This window comes from Lissotriton helveticus, chromosome 10, assembly GCF_964261635.1.
Source record: "Lissotriton helveticus chromosome 10, aLisHel1.1, whole genome shotgun sequence".
NCBI lineage: Eukaryota > Metazoa > Chordata > Amphibia > Caudata > Salamandridae > Lissotriton > Lissotriton helveticus.
In genome coordinates, this window is record NC_136071.1 from 115429114 (window position 1) to 115447153 (window position 18040).

The window sequence follows — 18040 nt, forward strand, 5'->3', positions numbered from 1 at the left end:
TGGCCCCCCGGATATGGAGATCAGTGCCTTTTGTTCGAAGGTGAAAGACAACAGCGATAGAGGTGCTGGGCGGCGCAAACCCACTGGGGTAAAATTTGAACTGTTGCAGGAATTAGGCAGCTCACGGAAGTAACACCAGCACTACAGCTACCATCAGGCCGCAGGGCGGCCACGCCCACGAGGGCGGAACTTTATCGCTATTTATGTGGTGTTAGAAAATACCTATTCACTGCCACAGTAGCCAAAGCCTTTGAAGAAGTGCGCTAGCACGAAACGCGTCGGCTGGCTGGACATTTTGCTGCCGCTGTGCATTTTCTCTTGCTGTTGCTTCGAATAAAGAATACGGCGAATACTCACCTGGTCTGTGGGTTCTTTCCATGACAGGCACCTTGTTGTGATTGATATATATATATATATATATATATATATATATATATATATATGTAATGAATGTTATTGTTTTAGTTATTTAAACCCGTAATTATTTAACATATTAAAAACAGTATAAAATATTCAACATGTCAGAAACTTCATTCTTACAGAGAGGCATAATTAAAACCTTTCCCTTTAAACGCTGTTCATTCCAACATTGTAGTCATGAAACAGTATGCGAGGTAATGGAATAGCTGCTCTTTTGTTAGTGTATAAGGTACATAGTGCTTACCTGGGCTTTCTCATTCTACATATGGCGTAATATAACCCATTCTGTGGCCCTGGTCGCTTACCGGGGCCTATTGGAGGTAGATGTGTAAAGTGCAATGTGCCACATGGAAAACCAGGAGGATTTAGTGCTATGTTTACATAAAGTAAGGGTCAAAAATTGGCTCAATTAAACCACTCTAATCACACACCAGTAATTATAACGCAGATTAAAAATAGAGTGTGGGTATAATACTCTATTTAAACATACAAATAACTGAATTTGAAATGATTTTAATTCGGGCAGAGCATTAATGTGCATGACTTTATGAGCCTCTTACAGTAATTTCTAAAATCTCGATGTTAACTAAACGTTAGTCCCACTCAAACATATTTCTATTGCATTCTGACATTGCCTAATTCCTAAGAGGCCGAATACGGATTAGGCCAAAATTGCCTTAAAGCCTATATATCTATATCTAACTCTCTCTCTAACTCTCTCTCTCTAACTCTCTCTCTCTAACTCTCTCTCTCTAACTCTGTCTCTCTCTCTCTATATATATATATATACATATGGATGTATGACGTTACAACGCATACTTTTACTCCGCGTACCATTACAACGCGGTATTTACAACGAATACCGTTACAACGCATAGCGCTTTGGGGTGCTGGATAGTGGTAAGTATAATTTACTATTCTAACTCCAGTCCCCGTGGACCCTAGGGAAGGTGTTGGATAGTAAATTAAACTTACCTCTTATCCTAGAGCGCCCCCCAGCGCAATGCGTTGTAATGCCATGCGTTGTAATGCCCGCGTTGTAATGGTAGTGCGGAGTAAAAGTTGCGTCGTAACGGGTGTATACCATACATATATATATATATATATATATATAAATATATATATATATATATATATACATATACATATATATATATATATAAATGTATTCATATATGTGTGTGTGTGTGTATACATATACATACGCACATTCAGTATACAAAATAAATGTTGCACTCCAAGAACTTAGACAAATTGGAAATCTTTAATGGAACTACCAACAAAAAAAAATGCGTCTTGACCGTCCCAGTCTTTGTTACGATCTGTAACTCCTTTCTCTCTGTCAATTGCATACCCATGTCCATCCAGCATGTTATGGTGCGTTCTGTGATTTGTAGTTTTTAACATATGTATTAACAAAATTCAACAAAACTTTATGACCAGTCATTCAACCTCAGTGGTTTAGTTCTATGTTCTCCAAAGTCATATGCCCATTTAATAAGGGATTACATTTTGTTCTACTAATAAGTCCACTCATTATGAGTTCTAACATCATGATGTTACCCATCTCTCAAATCATAAACGGCTTCAGTGTTGTATTTTATAACGTTTTTCAAAAGATCATAGTGCCTAAGAGATTGGTCTCAGTGGCTGCCCATTTTACTATTTTTCCAAAATATAAGTGTTAAATTAAATAATGTAGACTATTCATAGAGTTTCAAGTGTCACCCTAATTAGAATGAAGAACACAATTTGATCTGTGTTCATTTATAAATGCTCGTAAAGCTCCTCAACATTGGTAAGTCTATATGGAATCTTTGGGCATATGTAGGAAGGCGTTTGCGATTCGCAAACTCCGGAATTCGCAGAATTCCGGCGTTTGCGAATCGCAAATGGCCTTTTGGTATGTAGGTGCCACATAGCAAAATAAGGAATCGCAAAAATTGCGATTCCTTATTTTGCGATTCCTTATTTTGCGATTCCTTATTTTGCGATTCCTTATTTTGCTCAAGCATTTAAGGAATCTCAATTTGCGATTCCTTAAATGCTATGTAGGGGTGACTTTTAAAATGCGATTTTGGCTTAAGGAATCGCAAAATACCACCTACTCCAAGTAGATGGTATTTTGTGATTTCCAGTCAAAATGCATTTTTTTTTAAAATTCAAAGTGCCATGTGGCGCACAGACATGCCCTTAGGGCATGTATGTGCGCCACATGTACTTACAGGCACATTCCAGGGGTGCAACAGGTGTCCTTTGGACACCCTGGCACCCTTGGAATTGTGATTCTCAAATTGCGATTTTCTCATAGAAAATCGCAATTTGAGAATGTATCCCCATTCATTCCTATGGGCCTTTTGGCCCATAGGAATGAATGGGACAGTCATTCCTTAATTGCGATTTGCAATTTGCTAATCGCAATTAAGGAATTTTTGAGATTCGCAAAAAAATTGCAAATTATTACCTACATTCCATGTTGCAGTTCTCAAATAGCGATTCCTTAAAAATCGCTATTTGAGAATCACAAAATGTGAATTACCTACATATGCCCCTTTGTCCTTAGTCTGATAATATACTTGGTTTCAAGTTGGTGACGTTTTCATGTACTGTCTCTGCCTCATTCACTTTTCCTGACCAAATCAATCCCATAGTATTCTCGTAGTTCTCCAACGTACAGAGGGATTGATAACAATGAGAGAACAATTTTTAGGAAAAAATTATAATAAAGTATAAGAGTAATCCTTACATACAGCTAGGAAAGTGGTGAGATTCGAAAAATGTATATCAAACATTAGACCATAATATGCCAAGATTCAGATATTGGAAAAAGGATGGGAAATCAACCTCCCCAATTTCTATTCAAAAAGGATTTCTGCTCAGAACTGGCAGTCCTATTGCAATCTCCAAGCAGAAGTGATTCCCAGTGGAGCCAAGCATAATAAATTAATGGAACAACCCTCTTGGCACAGGGCTACAAATAGGGTTTGACCCACTCTGGGAAGGCACACCCCCACTGCCCGCCAAGCATTAGGAGGATTTGGAAACTTCATGCCATACAGGGAAACAAAATAAAAAATGAAAACGTATTCATAATAGGAGTTTATTGAGAATACGCTGAATATTCATGGAAAGGCTGGCATAAGTGAACTACTTGCAGTGAGTCAACTCTAACATCCTTGTAAATGTATTTATTTTATTTATTTATTTAAGCAATTTGTAGAGCGCGCAAATACCCATGGGTGTCTCTAAGGACGGAGATGGTGGTAAACATCAAAGCATCTCTCCAAAAGCGCTCTGGGATCTTTTGTTGTATAATGATGGGGAATAAAATGCTTTTAATTTTGGAAAAGTAACTCTTCAATTTAGAAAACTAGAAACATTTTAATTTAAAAAAAATAACAGTGATTTTAAAAAAACACGCTTCAATGTGTACATTCTAAATTGATTAAGAATCAATATGAATACTTTTTAAGTTCTAGACATTGACACAGTTTTAAGGGAGGAATTTCGAAAGAATGTGGCCTCTTGGGAATAACAAATACCCCTAGAGAAATAAAGACCACAATATGCACTGTCTGCTACAAAAGTTATAACCTCAGGCACAGCCTGTAAGGGACAACTGTAAAGAAGACTTGATGAATCCCATTCAACCCATTTCTGAGACACCATTAGATACACGTTAGAAAGCTTGCATCCGGTCATTCTAGAGTTTAGGAAGGAAAGGTTGTAAACCCTAAAATTATTCAAGCACACTCTGTCACTCACTGTGAACATGCAAAAGACAACATATATATCTTACTAGTCCTCAAACTTTGAAGAGTTTGGATGAAACTGGATGTTAGTGCTTTGGTTGTTGTATCTGCCACACTTGTCATCGATGTCATAGGCTTCAACCTTATCCGACCAGTCCATCTCAAGAGTTTCCTTGGCATCCCGGTTCAACCTGAAAAACAAAATAATTGTAGATACAATGGTAATAATTTGTTTTGAGACATGTTTTATGAAGTTAAGAAGCATCTAATGCCACCATTGGTAGCTTCGAGATGGTCAGAATAGAGAGGTAAAAATACAAAGAACTAAATAGCATTGACAGTGATTTAATTCGAGTAAAAATAAGGAAAACCTAAAATATCACATTAAATTATTTGTATTTATGAGTATGACCACTGAAGCATCAGGTGTGCCCTAAAGAGCATAAGGCTCACACAAACTAATAAAGTTGGGAGGCTGGAATTTAAATCAAGGTCATCTGGTTCCATTCTCTTTAAATTCCTTACTAGACTACAAAAGGAAAAATGGACTCAATAATGCAAATTCACATTCTTCATAATTCATTATGCAACTTTTTTAAAAATTTCTTCAGGTTGATATTCTGTGCAAAATACAGCATTCGAGAACAATGCCTTTTCAATATTTGTTTTAGAAGTATTTACTCTTTTATTGTTCACTTATTGATTTAGAACGTGTTTAATCAAGCATCTTCAGCTGACAATTTTTTTAAATCAAACTTAGTACCTACGTTATTCAAAAAACTGGAATTCTGGAGATGTAACAAAAAAAAACACCTAACTTACATATTGTTAGAATAATTCAAATTAAATGAGTGTTGTCCTGTTTTTCCAAAAGTGATAGACATTATGTTCCATGAACTGTTCATTACTATTCGTTCATTAAAATTTGGTCATGAAAATATTTGAAAAAACCTACTTAATAATTCGAAAAATCTATATGAGGATCAGCCCCCATTTTGCCTCGGTCTTCATAAATCATTTTTACAAAATACAAAAACCAAGGGGTCTTGGGTAATATTGGCCCTGCTGGACTCAACCCACAGGGTGTCAAAACCATAGGAACACAATCCTAGTGCCAAAACTTCATGAGGTACTCTAACAATAAATGTTACAAATTGGTGGAAAGTCCAAAAAAGAAAAACATATTTACATTTTTTGAATGAAAGAACAATTACATTTATTTATTGAACATATCAATACAATATTAATTTCCTTAGTTGTTTATTGTCATTGTTTGACAAAAGGGCACTACCTCTTTCCACGAAAATCCAAATTAGTCCAAATTAGAAAACACTAGTCCAGTTTCCAAAAGCTGGAGAATCTCCAGTTTAGTAACATATACTGGGCTAGGGATGGGCCTGAGAAACTGATGTACTTTGAAGCTTTGTCTTAAGAGTCACTTTTAAAAATCTCTAGGCGTGAGTCGGGACCGGTGTTAGGGAAATCCCAAAGGAGGCACCCACCCATGTGAAACATTTTTGGAATTTACATTATTTTATTACATTGTTCACACTTAACTGCACACTGAAGTTAATTGTGAACGATTCAGACGAACTGCTGCAGAAAGTGTTGAAGGGCAACAAATTACCACAGTACTCAAAGGGGAGGGGGGTTGTGTTGAGTTAAAAAAAAAAGGACACAAGAAACATATTTTAATGTTAGAGTAGAAAACATTTCAAAAGTTAATTAAAAATGTGTACTTTTCCCAATCTTAATCAAGAAATATGCAAATGTAGGAATATAAAAAAATGAATATCTTTTTCTATTGAATTGTAAACATGTTGGACCATCCCTGGAGTACAAAAAACGATGGATTTAGGCCCAGATCCTTGTACTGGGGTGAATGTATGACATTGTTCTACATTCTGTGCATCAACTGTGTTTTTTGCATCCCTGGAGTCAGACACAAGCTACGCCTGTAAATAAGAGAAGTAAATTGGCTCAACTTAACAAGAGCCTTGGGTGTTATTTCCTAGGTACAATTGCTTTTTATAAAATGTAATGGTTTTAATTAACTTTCCATAAGGAAATCTAACAAGTTACACTTAAACTTTCTATAAAGAAATCTAACAAGTCACACCTTCAGCACTATTACTATTAGTCGCTTTTTTAAGTCAATGTTTCTCTACAGAGAGGAATCTCTACAGGATTAAAGCAATTTCCTAGCTGGGAATAGCAAAAAACGTTTTTCTGTTGTTTACAGAGAGGTCGAAGTGAGTGGGATCTATATGGAATGGTGTCTCAAGCTTTTGTTAATTTTATGAAAAAGGTTCCCATACTTTTTTGTAAAGAAGCAACCTTTGCTGGATGGTTAATGCTGAACCAGAGGTATCTCTGGATGAAAGTGACAGGAGGGGGACTCGTCTGTGCTGTGACATTAAGGGAGGGACAGTGAGCTGAGGAAGAAACAATAATCCTTCTTGTCAGGGTGCCTGCTACCCCACAGATATGTAAATGTGTTCAGTTGGTTAATCAGCAATGCAAAGGCTCCTGGGGAACTAGCAGAGGCTGTAAATAACTGATGGAGTCACTTGAAGCATCATGGATACAAAGATTCACTCCTTTATAAGAGGTAATATATGGGAAGAAACAGCCTTTACAACGTAGTCTTTACTAAGTAGCAATCAGGTTAGTAATTGTACCTTTTTTCACGCATACCTTTAACAACCAGGAAAGTATTTATTTTAATAACCCAATTAATACGCTGTTTAAAAATAAAGATTTAAGTGTGGAGAGTGGTAAAAAAAAATAAGGGTAATTTTAGGTTTTGAAGTGGAGTAGTGGTAAATGGAGGTAAGGGTAATGTTAGGGTTTAGGTGTGGGTAACGGGAGGTAAGAGTCATTTTAGGGTTTAGGGGTGGGCAGTGGTAAAGGGAGGTAAGGATAATTTTAGGGATTGGGGTGAGTAGCGGGAAAGGGAGGTAAGTGTAACTTTAGGATTTAGGGGTGACTAGTGGTAAAAGGCGGGAAAGGGTCATTTAAAAACAGATGGTTGGGGGTCTCTCAGAAAATAAACAATTAAAGGGACTGCATGCATTGGAAAGTCATACATTCATGTAAGTTGCTACTAGAGTTCTGGCTTTTAACAGACAGCTATAAAAATGTTCGCACTGTGTACAGTCTAACTGGGTATTACTAAAATATATATTTTCAAAGCACCTATTTTATCTTGAAAACTCTTTACACATTTTGCGGCAGCCTGTCTCATACCATATGTAATACATGACAGTAATAATGACCTAATTAACTAACTGAGGTTTCATAGTTAAAAAGAGTGTTTACCCATCGCTTAGTTCAACATGCTTAATTTTCAGTCGAAGGCGTGCTGTTTTAACCACATCTTTTGAAGCGATAGCTGTGTCTTTTTATATAAATTGTTCTAACTTACATGAGCTTTTGTACACTTACAATCTTATGTGCGCCTGGCCCATTTTCTGAAGTCACTATGACATTGTTCTGGCCTGCCCTAAATACAAATTAAACACACACTCCGCTGTACCATTTAAGGCCTGTGCTACTTCTGAGAATATAATGGAAACGAAAACAGACTGAAGGAGAAACAAATGCAACCAGTTAATAAGGACAGAGCGCAGAACGACATACTGCAAAGAACTAGCAAAATACAGTTCAGAATAAGCACAGTCTGAAGTGAGATTGCGCCGATCGTATTTTGCCACTGGGAGGCAGCATAACATAAGGAATGTTACAAATTGTCACGCCTATGAGAATGAAATTTGCAATCGCATAATAACCGTAGTGTCTTGCAAATATGAACAGCAGGAACCTTCTGGTCCTTGATGCACCCCATAAGAGAATGACAATCGGGTTGGTGTGTCCAGGGCACAAGTCCTAAAAAAAGAAGTGGGGGGACGCTGATGTCATGATAGGTGGCTTGCACCATCAGACTCATTGCCTCCCCTCGCTCACCCCTTAGATGCGATTGCCTCAGAGTAGCCAGCGCGTGACCAGCGTTCTGAATGAGCTCTGATCTCGCCCCAGAGAGGCCAAAGAGTGAATGTGTGGCTCCATTTGCTCCTGTAATCGAGCTCCTGTTAAAATAAGTGGGGGGACGCTGTCCACCCGCGTGGTACCCCGACTCAAGCCCTGGGTGTGGTTAATAAAGTTTATGACGCAGTGTGTGCAGTTAACAGTTGCACTCTGAAGAATAAAGACATGCACTACAGAGCTCTGTGTGTGGCGTGGTCATTTGCATGCTACCAGGCTGGGGAGGAAGGGACACCTGGCGACGAGTAGGGGATACTTGCCCCAAAGAAGCAAGACTGCTCTCCTTGAGAGTTTGGCATGTTTAAGCAAACATGCGCCTCACTTGAAGTGAAGCAGTCTACAGTTGGTGTATGCGAAATCAAAGATCCACTCCAGGCATTGCAAGATTTTCTAAGTTGGCTAAGGCCCTACAGAGAAGCTATTAACAGTCAGCCAGGAACCTGCTGGTAAGGCAAATGAAGAGGTACGGCACCACAATATACCACAGAGCCATCATACGTACAGAACGATAGCGCTAAAGGCAGCGACAACCGGGTACAGAGAAGCACTGAAGGCAGCGACAGCCAGGTGCAGATGAGTGGAAAAAGCAGAAGCATCCAGGCACAAAGAAACACTAAAGGCAGTCACAACCAAGTGTGGAGAACACAACTGCATTCACCGGCGAGAAAGAAGAAAGAGTTGTCCAACATTGAGACGAGACCTGGTCGGAGGACAGTGCGTGCAAAGTGGAAAGTAGCATCCACAATGATCCAAGTGAACGCACAGGGCTGTGCATACAGAGCCAGTGGTACTTGAAGAGGCAACAATCGAGGTCGCTGGTTGCGCTCAGCACAACTCAAAAAGTCTTCAAGATTTCGAAGGGTCCCAATGTCTGCCGAGATGAATGCCAAATATTGCACCACCGCCTTTCTGGAACTACTGCTTCCATTCAATACTGCCAAAAGCAGAATACTGGTGCCAGACAAACTGCACAGATTGAAACATAAGATGATTTAATCGATGTGGTAGAAAAGTCAGGTGACAAAAAGTGCATCAAATACTTTAAGAACCTTGCAGGTGACGGAGTGAAAAAAGTGGTAAAGAAAATACCACAAGCTTATGGAATATCTTACCATCAAATTAAGGAGGCATTAGAAACACATTTCAATACAATGCCGACTATGAAAAGTATATTTTCAAACAGGCAAGACAGCCCGCTGGTGAAACAATGGATGACATTTTCAAAAGACTTGATGCCCTCATCAAGCATTGCAGCGTCAACTAAGTCATCAATGAAGAATCCATACGTCTCAGAGTCATTGATGGTTGCCTGTCTGAATCATTCAGACGATTTATGCTGAGAGAGATGCTCAGTCTAGAGAAGATGCTGATGGCTATGAGAGCAGAGGAAAGTGCAGATGGACAAGCTGCTGATATGGAAGCTGGAATAGCCACTGCAAAGTTAAGGATCATTTGCAGCAAGCATCCGACCAAAGAAGACTGAAGAACAAGCACCAATTCACGTTCTTCAAGGTACTTCATCGAGTGCATGTTTACTCACTTTCAGTACTGATGCTGACATTGTGCTGATCTCTATCAATTTTAACCTGAAAGCACATGCTGAAAGAGTGATTCAGTTCCAGTCATTGTTTCATGGACTAGGAAAGCTTAAGGCAATGAAAGAGCACCTTCATATTAATGAGAACATTCCTCCTGTTGCTCAAAGACATTGTTGAATTGCTTTATATCTACAGGAAGTGGTTGAGAAAGAACTCAAAACGATGTTGAAGCATGATATCATTGAACACTCTACTGGTCCCATGCCATGGGTTTCGCAAATAGTGGTAGTGCCAAAGAAGAACAGTGGAGGGGATGTGTGCATTTGTGTTGATATGCATCAAGCTAACAAAGAAATTGAGAGAGAACAACATCCAGATCCCAATACTGCATACATAATTACACAACTCAATGGTACCAAGGTTTTTTCCCGCTTTGATCTTAACAAGAGGTAGTATCAACTCTAACTAGAAAAAAACTGCAGGTACATTACTACATTTTTGACCCATGTTGGTTTGTTTAGATTTAAAAGACTAATGGCCTTATTTAGATCTTGACGGACGGGTTACTCCGTCACAATAGTGATGGTATCCCATCCGCCGAAATGTAAATCCCATAGGATATTATGGTATTTATATTTCGGCAAATAGGATATCCATCTCTGTTGTGCTGGAATACCCCGTCCGCCAAAATCTAAATCATGCCCTACGTTTTGGGGTATCGTCAGCTGCAGAGCTTTTTCAGGATGTAATGTGCAGCATATTACAGCCTGTCACATTGGATTTTAATTACAGTGATGATATACTGCTATTTGGGGTGACTCGAAAGGGACATGACAACTCCTTGCACAAGTATGCCATTTACTTGCTGACGCAGCTCTCACTTTGAATGCAGAAAAGTGTGAATTTCACAAAATAAAACTAAAATTCTTCAGGCATATTTTCTCTGAAAAAAGGATGACACAAGATACAGTTATAGTGCAAGCCTTATCATCCACTTGTCCCCTACAGTATGTGGCCATACTGCGATCTTTCCTTGGCATGGCCAGTTACTATGGGGAACATCCTTTACAACGCGGATTTTACTCCGCAAGGCTTTCACAACGCGTCCGGTACAACGCAAGTTGTAACCACGACTTGCGCTGGAGGGCGCTAGAGGATTAAGAATAGTATATTTACTATTCCAACACCTTCCCTAGTGTCCACGGGGACTGGTGTTAGAATAGTAAATTATACTATTCTCAATCCGCGCCCCCAACGCAAGTCGTGGTAACGACTTGCGTTGTAAGGGATGCGTTGTGGAAGCACGCGTTGTAATGGAACGCGTCGTAATGTCGTACATCCGTTACTATACCAGGTACATTTGTGCCTTTGCCACAAGCAGTGTCCCATTGAGAGATTTAACAAAACTGAACAATCTGTTGAAGTAGTCACATGAATGTGATCAGAGCTTTACGAAAATTAAACATGCAATTGAAAACACAACTGAAATAGCCTATTTTGATTCAAAATGAGATACTGAGATTGTTGTAGATGCAAGTCCAGTGGGGTTGGGTGCGACCCCTGCCCTGCACAATGGAAAATGGACACAATGCAACAGACACATTTTTGGCCTATGTGAGCATGAGTCTGTTGCAGATCGAACATGCTTATTCAGAACCTGAGAAAGAAGGCCCAGCTGTAGTGTGGGCTTGTGAACACTTCTTTGTGGAAAGCACTTCCCCTGCGTCACTGATCACCAGGAGTTGCTCACAATCTTTGAAAATCCGAAAGCCAAGATGCTTCCTTGTATCGAGAGGTGGTAATTGCAACTGCAAGAGTATGATTACACTATTGTGCATAGGCCAGGGAGGGCTCAAAATCTAGCTGACTATTGTTCACGTGTACCTCGGCAGTGTCACAGTACAACGTCTAAAGCAGCTGAGGCATATCTTAACTTCATAGTGAAGTCAAGAACACCTGCAGCCATATCTGCTGAACAAATTCTTTCTGCTACAAACACCGATTGAGATATGCTTGCTCTCAAGGACATTATTGCACAGCAATCCTGGGGGAAACATAATCAACCACTTATGGATTACTTTGAATATCAAAAGGTCAAAAATGTGAGAGAGGAACTTTCTGTTACTCAATAAGGCAATTATATTATGAATTATATTATGAGAATTGTCATTTCCGAGAGTTTGACACAACAAGTCATTGAACTAGAACTCAAGGGTCATCATGGCATTGACGACACTAAGAGAGCTCACCGAGACCGAGTGTGGTTTTCTTGCCTTGATGAAAGAGATGAAAGAGAATTAAAGGCCTGTCATTTGTGTAGTTGCTTATCTCCCAAAACAACACGTAATACACAAGTTATGTCTGATCTTCCAAAGAAAGTGTGGGAGATGATTGCAGTGGATTTCTTTGGACCTCTAAAAAATGGACCTCATCTCATGGTAGTCATTGATGAGTACTCTCGATTCCCCTCGTGGAAGACCTATCATCAACCACACATGACAAAGTCATTGGGACATTAAATTACATTTTTGCAACATTGGGTGTTCCCTTCCTTCTTAAGTCTGACAATGACCCACCTTTCAATAGCCTGGAGTTGAAGGACTTTCTCACTAATATAAATGTTAAACATCCGAAAAGTACACCTCTCTGGCCACAGGCGAAAGGCATTGTCGAATGATTCATGGACACCCTGGAGAGCAGAACAGCATGCTGTGCTAGAAGGAAGTGACCTCAAGTCAGCTTTATGTACAACTCTTCATGTTTACAGGTCAATTTCACATTCCACCACCTTAATGTTTGGGAGAGCCATGTGAACAAAATTGCCACAATGGACCACTAATAGTGCGCCAGATGCTGACGAGATCTGGGCAACGTATTCCTTTCACAAGTCCAGAATGAAGACCAATGCTTACAACACCATTGTGCTCGGTACACGTTTTTTAAGGAAGGAGACCGGGTCCTGGTCAAACATAAATGGAAATGTAAGTCTGAGGCTCCTTTTGATCATGGCCTACTGAGGGTTGTGACAAGCAAAAGACATATGGTGACAGCTCAACATCCCGGAAAGTCCATCGCAATAGACACTTCACATTTCAAGCACCTTCTTCAATGTTCATTGGCTCCAGATGTTAGAAGTGGGACATTTCCATCTGAGAGTCCGGACAGCCACACTTATACACCTGCCTCTGCATCACCTGTACCCAAGATCTGGAAGAGTGGATCGAGCACCTTGACGACTCATTGAGGAACTATAATGTTTACATGTAATATTTGTACTTTTTATTTACCAAAGAGGAGATGTAGTGTCTTGTGAATATGAACAGAGGGACCCTACTGGTCCTTAATGGACCCTGTAGGAGAATGGCGTAATCGGTTGGGTGTGTCTAGGTGTGGTGCAGTGCATGCAGTTAACAGTTGCACTCTGAAGAGCGAAGACGGGCACTACAGTGCTACGTGTGTGGCGTGGTCATGTGCATGCTAACAGGCTGGGGAGGATGTGAAAATAATGGGAACGAAAAGTAGGAGAATTAATTATGAGTGGTGCAGTAGTAGTACAGTCATGGTGACACGCCTATGGCTCGTCAGTGCAGACGCTAAACTTCCAATGCCAGGAAGTGTGGGTCAGACATGTAGATGGGGCAGACATGCAGAGAGACTACGGAAAGCAGCAAATATGGGGTCAGAATCATGAAATTTAGAACTATGGCCAGAGAACAGAATCTCTACCTGAGTTCCCTCTGATGGTCCCCAACTCAGGTATTCACGTAGAATCACAGACGTGCATCTGGAAAGCTGAGCCAGATTCAGGTTTACAGGCTAAATGTGGAAGTGTGGGGGTCTGTCCCCTCTGTTTGGAATTATACACAGAGTACAATTCCGCACAAGGGAATGGAGCCCCTGTACAAAATCCCATTCCATCTTCTGAAGGGGTTCTCTTGATGGGAGTAACTTTACGACAATTTCTAGGGTGGGAAAGGGTTGCATCAGAGCTGGAGAAACTTCCAAGGGAAACTACACCTTGGAACAGTGGAAAAGGAACAATTTTCCACATGGGAATGCTGGCCTTTGGTGACACCACATAAATGCCATAGGAGTTAGCAAAACCAGTGTCGCTGAGTAAGTGAGCAAAGCAGAGCACCTAAGACTTTCCAGGGGGGCTAGATGGATTTTCAAGAACTGAAAAGTAATACTTAATAAAATCTTCGAAAGTATGTATGTGCCTGTTAGACCTGTCTGGCCTTTTGCATAGCCCCTCCTATTATTTATTTATTTTGCCCCCTCTTTGCCCCTCATACCCTTTTCATCTTTTTGTGTCCACTAGATTTTTATGGTGCTGGCCTGGGGGATAGATGCTCTTTTTGGCCCTCATAGTTTTTCACCTTAGGCCTAGGTGCCTTTCCTGACAGGAATTCATTCAGATTTACAAAATGGTGGTTTTCAACTGTCACAACTGTCACACCTGAGATCTGACCCATAGGATAGAATAGGGCATTCCAGAACCTTCTGGTCCCTTCTGGACCTCTGGGGGTCAGCCTATATAAGGCGGAATGCTGGGCAGCCATTTTGTCTTTTCAGAGTAGGCTAGCTAAAGTCAAGGCTGTAGCATAAGGCGGGGGTAGGATCATCAGAGGGTTGACCTCCCAGTTTAGGGACGCTCCTTACTGATTCACCACCCTTCTCCCCTTGTAGTTGCTGACCTGACCCTGCCTGAGGAAATCCTGGAGACCCTGGGCACCTGTTCTCATCCGGTCCCAGAGGAAAGAGTGGGTGAGGGAGGTTGTACTGGAATGAAGCTCCATCCACTGCCCAGTGAGGAAAAGGGTCCTGGTGCAGATTAAAGGAGAGGGATTCCTGTGTGCCTTTATCAGAAGCCAAGAGAATTGAGAGAAAAGGAGGACTCATCAGGCATTTCAACCGAGCCCCCCCCCCCCTGTTGTTACCTGTGGTGTCGCTTCGCCTCATCAGTGGTAGTGGGGTTGTCCCGGTCGGGGGCTAGAATCGAGTGCCTGGCGCGGTGACGCCGAGTGAACTTGCCACGTAGTGAAGGCTGCCCCCATCTCTCTGAGGCTGGTGACTGAGGCATTAGGATCGCGCTGTGGAATCTCACCCCTGCACTGCGCAGGCCCTGCTGAGTGAACGCGGGTCCTGGAGCGTGGGCGGAACCGGAGGAGGAGGTCCCGCGAAGCTGAGCAGACTCTGTCCTTGAGCCACTCGTCACCCGCGCATGCCCGGACGAGCCGCTTCTCTCACGGAAGGCGGAGTTAGCTCCTGTGGAGGAAGCGGGCGTGAGGCGAGCATCGGCTCTTCTCCGCTTGTGTGCCCCTCTTTCCCCGCTCTAGCTTCAACACGGAGGAGCTGTTTTAGCGGGTGAGGAGGGTCGAGGGGCCGACAGGCCGTGCCAAGTGCCCTGGTGTGGTCCTTGTTTCCCCCCCCCCGACGATTGGAGACTCAGGCCCGGTGGGCTCTGCATCGAGAAGTAAGGAGTGATTGAGAGGGGGAAGTTGAAGGCAGTAGATTTTCCCATAAAAAGGGCAGAGGAGCAGAAACTATCGGTTGGCCACACAAGGAGTGAGCTAAAAGGGGCAGAACCCTTCAAGACTTCCACAAGGGTCATCTTAGATCTGTTGTTAAATGCTGACTGTATAATATTGGTAAATAACCCTCCTTGAGACAGCTCTAGAGGAGAGCTTGCACAGAATAAGTGGAGTGGGAAGTTCTAGCCATCTCTTCTTGGTGCCATAGGTGGGGGGGGAAATGGTAATAACCTCTATTAGAGGATCCAAGTCTAGCTGAGCTTGTAAGGTGTGCAGACACTGCCCCCTGAGAACCAATGTAATGTACTTTTATGCTGAAAAAGTTGAATTGTGAGATATCTTTGCAGCTTTGTGGAAATTGATAACTTTACTGTTCGAATGTATTGTAATGAACTGTGCTAACTAAGGATAAATAATAGAGAAGAGAACAAAGTAATATTTTTATAAAGCACACGTATTTTCATACAAAAGTTGGTGTAGTGTTCCTTTTTGAGTGGAATTGCTGTGAGTTACTGCTGGGTGGTATGCAACCTTTACACATGAGCCTCTATTAGTGACTGTCTTACCCTAGGCCAGGCTACCCTAGGTGACCTGACAACTCTAGGTCCAACATATTGGTGTCTAGCGGTGGGATGAAAACTGTGGTTGCGACTACTCTGCAGTAACTAAGTGTAATCCACTAACCTACACCTGGAGTTTTCTCCTGGCGGACTTCCTAATTTTTACTTTTGCTTTTTCCAAATTTATTCCTGGTGTGGGGTGGAGGTAGCTTCAGGTTGCCCTTGTAACTCTATTCTTTTTGTGTGCTTGACCTTGAATTGCCTTTAGCAAAATGGAATTTGCACTGGAAGAACTGGACACTTATTCAGTGGCCCAGCTAAAAGACTTCTGTCAACAAATGGGAGTGTTCTTTAAGCGTGGTGCCAAGAAGGGGGAACTCCAGACCAATTTGAGGGCTTGGGTGGAAGCGCGCAGAGAAGGGAAGGAGGAGGATGAGGGGACAGACCGGGACACGTTCATAGAGGTAGAGGGATTATTCCACCCTGAGGTGGGAAACCTACTCCCAGGACCAATGACCTCCTCTAGGGGGGGCAGTAGTGTCTCCGGGGGAAGCTTTGACCGAAGCGGAACTCACAGACAGGAAGGAAAAGAGGCAACTGAAATGGGAGTTGGCCAAGTTAGATCAGGGGAGGGAGGAACAGAGGATGACTCATGAGCTTAGACTAAAAGAGCTAGAACTCAAGGCTCTACAGTTAGGACTCGCCAACTCTCCAAATGGTGGCAGCGAAACCAGAGAACCAACCAGGGAGTCCAGACCCTACCTGCCTAAGGATATAGTTGCCAGCTATAGTCAGGGGGATGACATAGCTAAGTGGCTGGCTGCCTATGAGGTCTCCTTAAGAGCCCATGGGACCCAGGAAAAGCACTGGGGGGGTGGGTTGTATAAGTACATGCCTCCTACTTGGTCGGGACACCTTGTTAGCCTTAGAACCGAAGGAGCAGACCAACTACCCCACCATGAAGTTAGGATTGATTAGAAAGTTTGGGCTAACCCCGGAAAAGTATTGCCAAAAGTTCAGGGGGAGCCACAAGTTAAGCACCCAGAACTGGGTGGATTTCCTGGATTATGCGAGAAAGGCATTGGAGGGCTGGGTACAGGGCAGTGAGGTGAAGGACTATGAGGGTTTGTATGACCTTTTTCTTAAGGAGCATCTACTCGAGAAATGCTTTCCCGAGCTGCGCCAGCACCTGGTGGACAGCAAGCTGACCAACCCCCGGAAGCTTGCAGAGGAGGCGGACATCTGGGCAAGTACCCGGGTGTCCTCAAAGGGGACTGGAGGGGATTCCCAAAAGGCCGGACAGGGCGCCCCTCAGAAGAAGGAGGGGGGAGATAAAAAGCGGGAGTTCTCTAAAGGTCCCCAAAACAGTTTCCAGGGAAAGGGAACAGGTTTCACCCCTAAGGCTAACCCGCCCAGAAACCCTCATCCTGGCCAAAGCCAGCAGCCAAGGGTTGTCCACTGCTTCGAGTGTGGTGATGTTGGACATTATAAGGGAGATGTCAGATGCCCAAAGAGACCACCCCCTCCCACCGGAGGCAAAGCCCCGGGAGTAGCTAGTGTAGCGCTCGGGGAGGAGATGCCCTTAGATAAGGGGGGTGAGTGGGCGGGTGTCACCTTAGTGTCCCTGGGAGAACGGGAGATGGTTCCTAAGATCCAGGTGCCCCCAAATACTACCAAGTATGGGCAGTGGATCACCATCAATGGCCAGAGAGGGGAGGCTCTGAGAGATACAGGAGCCAGTATGACTATGGTGAGAAGTCATCTGGTGTCTCCAGAGCAGGTGATTCCCAATGTACTCCACCCCGCCGCGATGGCTGACGGCAGAATGGGCCACTACCCCGTGGCCGAGGTTCCCTTTGAGTGGGAAGGGGTTGCAGGTTTACTTCGAGTTGCCGTAAGCCCTGCCGTGCCAGTTGATTGTCTGCTGGGGAATGACATGGAGCACAATGCTTGGAGAGAGGTGGAATACCGGACGCATTCAAAGATGCTAGGTACACCTGACTGGGCCTGTGCGAGCACAAGGTCTGCGACTGCCCGGAGAGGGAGTTCGCCGGGGTTGGAGCCTGGAACAATGGCCCAACCCGCTGCCAAAAAGGGACAGACCCGAAGACAGGAGAAGCCTGCTTCGGCTTCCACACCCCATGTGACAGATCGGCCACCTGCGGTGGTGGACCAGGATTCCGTGGAGGGGG

The 18040-nt window shown here is 42.8% G+C and overlaps 1 protein-coding gene across 1 annotated transcript in view; it reads right to left on the bottom strand.

Annotated features, from left to right (window-relative positions):
• Window positions 1-18040, bottom strand: part of TEKT4 (tektin 4) — a 117592-nt gene that overhangs the window by 66587 nt on the left and 32965 nt on the right. The window contains exon 3 of the mRNA XM_078664189.1: window positions 4220-4363. Coding sequence (XP_078520315.1) covers window positions 4220-4363 — 144 coding nt within the window. The remainder of the gene's footprint in view (window positions 1-4219; window positions 4364-18040) is intronic.